This window comes from Nannobrachium achirus (assembly GCF_963921795.1).
Source record: "Nannobrachium achirus genome assembly, chromosome: 22".
Lineage (NCBI taxonomy): Eukaryota > Metazoa > Chordata > Actinopteri > Myctophiformes > Myctophidae > Nannobrachium > Nannobrachium achirus.
In genome coordinates, this window is record NC_137829.1 from 38,445,357 (window position 1) to 38,454,625 (window position 9,269).

The 9,269-nt window shown below is 42.7% G+C and overlaps 1 protein-coding gene across 1 annotated transcript in view; it reads left to right on the top strand.

The window, feature by feature from the left end:
- hecw2a (HECT, C2 and WW domain containing E3 ubiquitin protein ligase 2a) overlaps positions 1-9,269 on the top strand; it is a gene marked incomplete at its 5' end in the record, with an annotated part of 88,634 nt that overhangs the window by 65,802 nt on the left and 13,563 nt on the right. The window contains 2 exons of the mRNA XM_080752892.1: positions 850-1,002; positions 4,629-4,727. Of these exons, the coding sequence (XP_080609018.1) occupies positions 850-1,002; positions 4,629-4,727 (252 nt within the window). The remainder of the gene's footprint in view (positions 1-849; positions 1,003-4,628; positions 4,728-9,269) is intronic.

Here is a 9,269-nt window from a genome sequence, read left to right on the forward strand (position 1 = left end):
CGGGGGAACATCTGACAGACAAGCTCACGTCACAGATGCAACCGTTGTGAGCTTGTAGATCACTCTTGGCTGCGACGCCGCAATGCACGATGGGACTTTGGACGTTGGAAACTTGTGGATACATTTCTGGTTTTCAAGCAATGCATTCACATTAAAAAAGGACAATTTACTTCCTAATTTATACTTTTGAATACTTGAGTATTTTGCTTGAGTATATACCATAGACCGTAAAAAATATGGACGTTGGGAACCGTCACATGACCCATTGGTTTCTATCATATCATAGAACATACATGGGCAACTGGCGGCCCGGGGGCCACATGCGGCCCCCACCTTCACTTAATGCGGCTCGCAGGTTAATACCAGACTACTGATATATTATTGATTACAGCTGTTACAATTCCAAAAATGACCTACTTTAATTCCGTAAGTCTAAATTAGTAGCTTAATGACTAGTATATTAGTATTAAAATGTTTTTTTTTTTTTTTTAATGTCTAATGTATTTGTATTTAGGTTCATAAAGTTAACATGAGAATATAACTAAATGCGTTTGAAATTAAATCAAAATGTTACATTTGAGGATTCCAATTAAAAAATAACAACAAATAATTCAGGATTCCAATTCAAAAGAAGCAAAAATAGCCGATCTACAAGCTCAAAACGCATCGCAGCGCGATGCGTTTTGAGCTTGTAGATCTGCTATTTTTTGCTTATTTTGTATGAGATACTAGAATGACAAAGTAGGATGTGGCAATATGCAATCTGGCCCTCTGGAGTGAAGGTGGAAATATAGTGGCCCTCGCCATCATCACCTGTCATAGAAAATTAAGCTTTTTTCATCATTTTAGGTTGGACTACAGCGGTCCATCCAGAGAGTTCTTCTTCCTGGTGTCCAGAGAGCTGTTCAATCCATACTACGGCCTGTTTGAATACTCAGCCAACGACACCTACACCGTCCAGATCAGCCCCATGTCTGCCTTCGTGGACAACCATCATGAATGGTGAGACTGGCTCTGTCTGTCTGTTTAGTTAATACTTGTTTAAAAATGTTCTAGTTAAAAAATAACACAAAAAAAGTGTAATAACAATCACAACAATCGTTGAATCGCAATATAATTAAGAATCGCAATAGAAATCGAACCAGCACTCTAGGTATCGAGTTCGTATTTGAATCGGGAGGTAAGTGAATCTCCCCCCCCCCCCCAGTGGGTGAGTGTATGTGTGTGTGCGTGCGTGCGTGTGTGTTAGAGCATTCACCGAATATTCGAATATTCGAATATCAAAGTCACTATTCGACGTTGTTTACCGAAGTTGAATATTCGCTCATTTTTATTTTTTTATTGTTTTCTCCTTAAAAAATATATAGTTTATAAAGCTTGGCTAGATAGGAAGTCATAAGAATGAGTTGTCAATGCCCCTGGTGGATGAATTTGTTAATGCTCTATACCAGGGAATCTCAAACCTTTTTAGGCCGTGACCCCCAAAATAAACATAGTTGAACTGGGGACCCCCACCCTGATAAGCACTTGGAATTGTAGGTATTAATGTGACTCGATTCCACAGATAAATATTGTGAAAATAGCAAATCTACATGCTCACAACGCCTCGCGTTGCGAAGCGTTGTGAGCATGTAGATCTGCTATTTTCACAGTGTTTGCTTCTTGCTTACTTAATATTTGACAGTTTGACCAGTCCTGTCGAATATTCGACGATTCGAATACTTTGAGGTAGAATAATTCGAATACTAAAAATCACTATTCTTGAATGTCCTAGTGTGTGTGCGTGCGTGCGTGTGTGGGCAGAACAGGCTGTTCTGTGGGTGAGGTTTGTGAGGTTATCTCCTGAACATCCATTCTGCTCAACTCTGATGTGTCTGCTCGCTGCCGCACCCGAAATAGCAGCGCTATTTGGAGGAGATGGAATGTGAAGATTTGGCTCAGTAAATCAAAAGGCTCATCAGTCAGTTTGGCCTCAATGGATGTGACACTGATGGTAGCCCCATATAGAACCTCACCCTCCGCTGCGTGCTGTTGTGCTGCGAGATGAGGTCCTACAGGGTTGTCACCGGGCTGGGGTAGAATTAGCCTGACTGCAAGCGTCAGACTCTTCACACACTACGTTTCACTTCGTTTAGGGAGAGAGTCTGATCCTTCAGGCAGAGATTCCACTTCAGCGGGGGCGGGCTAAAGCCTATTGACGTCTCACACACACACACACACACACACACACACACACACACACACACACACACACACACACACACACACACACACACACACACGCTTAGAGCCCCCGACGGCGACGTGGCGTGACATAGCAAAAATACGTTATTTCTTATATCATATTATATGATTGTATGTTTACGTTAGTGCAAAATGGTATTAGAACGTAATGAAACGGCACTATTGTATAGTTTATTAAAAGAATTTGAGTCGAGTCTGACTCCGCCATGACAGTTTTCACGGACCAATCAGAGTCCACTAGCGACTCTCACGTGGGCAGAGGACACCAATCAGAGTCCACTAGTGACTCTCACGTGGGCAGAAAAGTTCTGAAGGGAGGGGGCTGGGGGGGGGGGGCTGGGACCGGACCAGCCTTGGGAATCCACCAGACGCCAAACCACGTGCCCCAAGCATACAACCCTGATTGGCCCATTCAATTCGCCCGCTCCTCGGGCGAGAAGAAATAAAATATTAAATCTCCGGGGTCAGTCCACACTACACACCTCCCACCAACAGGGGGTGGTAATGTGCGGACTGATTTATCAGGCTAGGGTAGAATGCCTCCACGCCGAGGTAGTAAAGGTAGTTCCACACTCAGTGGCGTCAGTTCAGCAAAAGCTAGGGTATGGCAAAGATGGGAGTCCTCATGGAAAAGAGGCATTACATTTTTGTATAGCACGGTTCTATTGTGAAAATAGCTGATCTACATGCTCACAACGATCGGCTATTTTCACAACGTCTGAAAAAAATGAGTTTTGTCAGTTTTTTACACAGGTTTCTATGGTTTCTTGGGCTGGATATGGCAGCCTGGAACAGTTGTTCAAGTGCAGCTAAACTTAGCATGTTAGTAAACGTGCCACAATTAACAATAATGCATTGCACCTGTGCAGCTGACCCGTGGAACCTGGGAATATACCATTTTGTCAAGCTGGGGAGAATACAAGTGTAGAGAATATAATTATAATACCTTGTTAAAGTGACCATTTTGTAAACATTTTGCATTCGTAGTTATTTTACTGTAATTTAACAACATAATAACCAGCGCAGATAGACAAAGAGACATTCATGGATTTATATTTAGAATTAACTTTTATTTTCCCCCCTGGACCCAATTGACGCCCCTGTCCACACTCCCAGAGTATGATTTTCCATCCCACGGTACATAAAACATGCACTACGGAGTTGGGAAACGGTTTAAATCGCTTATTTAGTCTCATTAATTCCGGAAAAGCCCTCGCGGCAGGTGCTCCCATTGTAGCAGAATAAGAAGCAGTACTGGCAAACTGCCACCGGGGGAGTTCCGGTTGAATGGGAAAACATTACACTGGCTGACAAAACTAGCAATTTAAGCGGTTGTCTCATGCCGTAGTGCATGTTTTATGTACCGTGGGATGGAAAATCATACTCTGGGAGCATGGAACTACCTTTACTTTTTGGATACAATTTCGGGAAAAGGGTGATCTACCTCGTCGTGGAGGCGTTCTACCCCAGCCCGGTGACATCCCCGTAGGACCTCATCTCGGAGCACAACAGTATGCAGTGGAGGGTGAGGTTCTATATGGGGCTACACTGATGGATGTGTGTGATGGATGGATGGATGGATGGATGGATGGATGGATGGATGGATGGATGGATGGATGGATGGATGGATGGGTGGATGGATGACATTAACCCATTTAGGCCTAGAATTATTGAATGCTTTAACTATTGAAAAATAGCAGACAAGCTCACAGCGCGGCACCGATTGCCACGCTGCGAGCTTGTAGATCTGCTATTTTTGAAAAAGTCATGAAAATGTGTGCAAATCTTTGAATATATGTATTTTTAAAGCTGACGTTTGTAACTCAAATGTTGCTTCTGGGTGGTCCCTTGAACTAAATATTTTGAGATGCGGGTCCGTGGCCAAATCAATATCATTTTGGGGGTCCTTCACATGAAAAGGTTTGAGAACCACTGACATAGTAGTCTCTCAAGAACAGACTAACTGAGCTCCAGTTAAGTGAAAAGGACCTTTTCTTTGACGATGGTTAGCCAGATTGCTGACATAGAAACATAGGTTTTTCAAAAAATCTTAGAAGGATTCAAAAGACACTTATAGAATCGGGTCAAAATTCTAATTTTCACGATTCTTCAAAAATAGCAGATCTACAAGCTCGCAGCACGGCACTCGGTGCCGCGCTGTGAGCTTGTATATCTGCTATTTTTCAATAGTTAAAGCATAAAATAATGATACACAATAATGTGTACCCGTTCTGAATGAGGCCAAGAGTGGATTTGTTAACAAAACTCTCTCTCTCTCTCTCTCTCTCTCTCTCTCTCTCTCTCTCTCTCTCTCTCTCTCTCTCTCTCTCTCTCTCTCTCTCTCTCTCCCTCCATGTTGTCTGGTGTTCTTCGGTGCCTCTCAGGTTCCGCTTCAGCGGTCGTATCCTGGGATTGGCTCTCGTCCATCAGTACCTGCTGGACGCCTTCTTCACTCGGCCGTTCTACAAAGGTCTTCTTCGCATGTGAGTCACCTCAGCTTGCTCTTTCTCTCCCTCCGTCTCCCTCCCCCTGTGTTCTCAGCTCACCTCGAAATATAAAACAAAGGAAAACTAGGTGCTCAAAGGAGGTACAAGCTAAGTTAAAACCCTATGGTACGTGATTCTAGGACCAGTGGGAGTTCCGAGCACTCAAAAAAGTTAAAAGAGGAGAGGTTTAATTTAGGCCTAGAAATATTGAATGCCCGGAACTAAATATTTTGAGATGGGGGTCCATGGCCAAATACATATCATTTTGGGGGTCCTTGACATGAAAAGGTTTGAGAACCACTGAAATAGTAGTCTCTCAAGAACAGACTAACTGAGCTCCAGTTAAGTGAAAAGGACCTTTTCTTTGACGATGGCTGGCCAGATTGCTGACATAGAAACATGGGTTTTCATAAAACATTAGAAGGACTCAAAAGACACTTATAGAATAGGGTCAAAATTCTAATTTTCACGATTTTTCAAAAATAGCAGATCTACAAGCTCGCATCGCGGCTGTGAGCTTGTATATCTGCTATTTTTCAATAGTTAAAGCATAAAAACATGTTGGCTTTTATGTTGGCTCTTTTGTAGTGTTGGGTATCGTTACTTTTTGAAGTAACTTGTTAGGTTACTTTCGTTACTGACTTGAAAACTAATCCGTTACGTTACTCCTTTACCCAATGAGAAAAGTAACTTAACGAGTTACTTTTTCCGTTACCGACCATTAAAACCCACCTGCGTGGAGGTTTGGTAGACATAAAAAAAGAGTGCAGCCTCCTTTTAGCTCATGCGTCCTCTTCAAAAGACAGACACTCCCCAGCGTTAAACTGTACAGTACCTCGATGCCGTGGTGTTGTTATGGCGGATCTACCGGGGTTAAATGGCTGGGTCTGAATCCACCGCTGTCCGCCGACGTCCAGATACTGCGGGTGGTCTCCAACCAATCCTGCTGATGTAGCTCCACTTTAAATAACCTGCCGGCGCTGACTTTAACACGCAGTCAACTAAAGGTACGGACGCTACTACTATCTCCCCGTTGTGAGGAAGGATCAACTTGTGTATAATTACAGACGGACGCAGCCGCTTCTGTGTTTGTTTCGTGAGACACAGAGCAGCAGAACAGGGAGTGATTTCCTGGTTTCAAGATGACGCGTGTTGCGGAGCTGCGGAGATGAAAGGAATGCGATTGGCTGACTGGAGTTGTGAATGGGAGTAACGTTTTGTGAATGAAGTGACGCGAGAATTACGTTGCATCAGGGGCCGGACCGCCACAGTGTCAGATTATTTTTCCTTTGTGGCAACAGAAAGAACTGGGAATTATAGGTCTTAATATCGAATTAACGCCGCTATTTTTTGGAAAATGTAACTGGTAACGATCCTGCTATATTGCAAAAGTAACTCGTTAGTTATAACGCTGTTAGTTATAACGCCGTTACACCCAACACTGCTCTTTTGCAATGCAATCAAGTACCTTGTTTTTACACCCATCGAGAGGATGGGTGTAAAAACCCATTGTGATCCCATTGTGATCTACAAGCTCACAATGCCTCACAGCGTGACGCTATGTAAGCTTGTAAATCTGCCATTTTCAAACATTTTGTACACATTTGTACTTTAAGTACATTTTGATGCCAACACATTTACTCAAGTACGTTTTGAATTCCAGACTTGTACTTGTAAAGGCACGGTCTCACCAAAGTATGGCTGACAGCTGATAAACAACTTTTTTGAGTGCTCGGACCTCTCCTCTTTTTTCAACTCACAAAATATTTATATAGTACTTAACATGACCAGGTCAACCTAAGTGCTGTACAGGTTAAAAAAGCAAACAATCCAGTACAAACATTTAGCATACAAAGAAATGATAGCACGAATAAACGTCTTATCATTAGCACCAGTGAGGGGAAAACAGGGCTACATCAGCTGTCACTGAAGGCCTGGCAGAGAAATGAGTCTTTAAAGCTATACTGTGTAAGTTGCTAAACTAGTGGTCAGTAGCGGTATTGCTTTTTTCGGCCGTTTTTCGCCCGGAGTCGTCGCGGACCACCACCGCGGACCACCGGAGCGGCGCCGCAAACCACCGCGACCGATACAAATCCATGGAGGGGTAGAACGCATGGTAGAACGTAATTTTCTGGCCAGGATTTGGGGATTAAGAGGTTAAGAATCCTTCACCATGGTAAACACTGTAGCTGAGAGAGGCTACTTCCTGAAGACCATGGCAGATAAGCTGTGATTGGCCGGTAGTGTATCATGTGTGTATGATCCGCGATGTGATTGGCCAACGTATACAGATGGTGCAGATGACACTATTTTTCCGCGAAAACCGGACCCCGGCCAGGATCATAGAAAACATAATAAAGAGAAGGCTTTAGAAGCTGATAATAACGGAGTGGGTGTTCTAAAACTTTAGCGAACAGTTAGGACAATTTTAAGATTTGTTTTATAAAAAAAGTTACATGGTATAACTTTAATAAGGATTTAAAAATAGCTATCGACTGGTCAGCTTTGATATGCAGGGGCAAATTGTTCCAGAGCCTGGGGGCAGCCGCCACAAAGTGGTGTAAAGTAACTAAGTACATGTACTTAAGTAATGTACTTAAGTACAATTTTGAGGAATGTGTACTTTACTTGAGTATTTCCAATTTCCAATACTTTTACTTCTACTCCACTACATCTCGGATCCAAATGTTGTACTTTTACTCCACTACTTGTTTTTTTGGAAACTTTAGTTCCTAGTTACTTTGCAAATATAAATTATAATATTATAAAACGTTAACCACTTTAGCCCTGTTTTATACCTAGGCCTTGGTTATTATGTTGCTAAATTACAGTAAAATAATTACAAATGCTAAATTTAACAAAAATGGTCACTTTAACAAGGTATTATAATTATATTCTCCACACTCGTATTCTCCCCATCTTGACACAATGGTATATTCTCAGGTTCCGCAGGTCAGCTGCACAGGTGCAATGCATTATTGTTAATTGTGGCACAAACATGCCAAGTTTAGCTGCACTTGAACAACGTTCCAGGCTGCCATATCCAGCCCAAGAAACCGTAGAAACGGGGGAATTTTCCTTTTTCACTTCTTAACTCATTTCTAGCCGATCCCGAGTATACTCGTGAAAAATACTCAAGTATTTAGAGTGCCGATCCCGAGTATACTCGCGTAAAATACTGTATATAGAGTAACGCCGGTTCTCCTACCCTATAGCCCGGCGGAAGGTCCTGGCACGATCGGCCTTGCCGATTCATCATCATCACGGATCCATGTGCACAAAATAGTAATCCCATAACATGGAGGCCGACAGGGGATCTCATCTTTAATGTCCATTTTCTCCAAACAACACTTTTAAAGCCAAGGATGGCATTAGATTCTCGCTACAATAACATAATAACAAATGCATCGATCGGCCATTTTAGGAACGGCATGGGGTGACGAAGGCTTCGGTTGAATGACGTCATGACGTCAACCCGGAAGTGTTTACGCAATGGACTTCTGGCCTTCAAAATAAGATACTGGCCGCGTATGGAGCCCTGTGAGAGGCACGCTGGACATTTAACCCGTTCATGTCTGGAGCACTAAATGGGTTAAAATAAATGTATCATGCCTGTTGCTAAGGTATGGCAACATGACTGGTGTCTTAGCTTTTTCTGAACTTACGCCACTGCATATGAGTTCCTTTTCCACCACTGCCGGTCGGTATGTTGTTCTGAAAACACCTCTCTGAGAGGACGAGCATGTGGTCCAGGTCCTCCCAGCCAGCAGCTGGCAGGGTTTTGCTACTGTCAGCGGGGGCGACTCTTTTATTAATGACTTTGTTCAGGCAACCTAACATCCTGCTAAATGTCTGAATGTACCGCTATTTTAGAACATTTAGGGGAGTGGTTCTCAACCTGTGGGTCGGGACCCCCAGGGGGGACTTTTAAGGTCTTTTTTAATACCTAAAGAAAAAAAAAGAAAGAAAGAAAAGAAAAATGACCATTCTACCACTTTTTGTGGTCACATGTTCAGATGCTGGATTCTGATTGGCTTAAAACAGTGGTAAATCAGTCAACAACCTTGAGTTGGCTCATGGACCCCGCCCACTGTTGTGTTGCAGTTGTATAACTAAATAACCTTGCAGGTTACAACTGTGTTTTCTTTCATTTATATGGTAAATGTGGTAGAAAAGCAATTTACCATTCGAGGGTCGTGGGTTGTAACCCTGAAACAGTGGTAAATCAGCCAACAACCCACTCCCTCTCATGGTAAATGGCTTACTTACATCATCAAAAGTACCGGTAATCAACAAACTATGGTCAAACGTTGGCTAAATTGGCAAATAGTAGTGCTTATCGGGGTGGGGGGTCCTGGTTTCGGCTTATAACTCTTGAACTGTATGAAAACTAAATGTACCACGGCCATTTCTGAATAAATCGATTTTTTGCCATTCTGCACTGCATTTTGATGATGAAATTAAACCTTTTGTTGAGAGTGATCCTACTGATTCTGAACTTTTGTCATGTCATAGTAAGCTACTATTTGGAGTACAGAT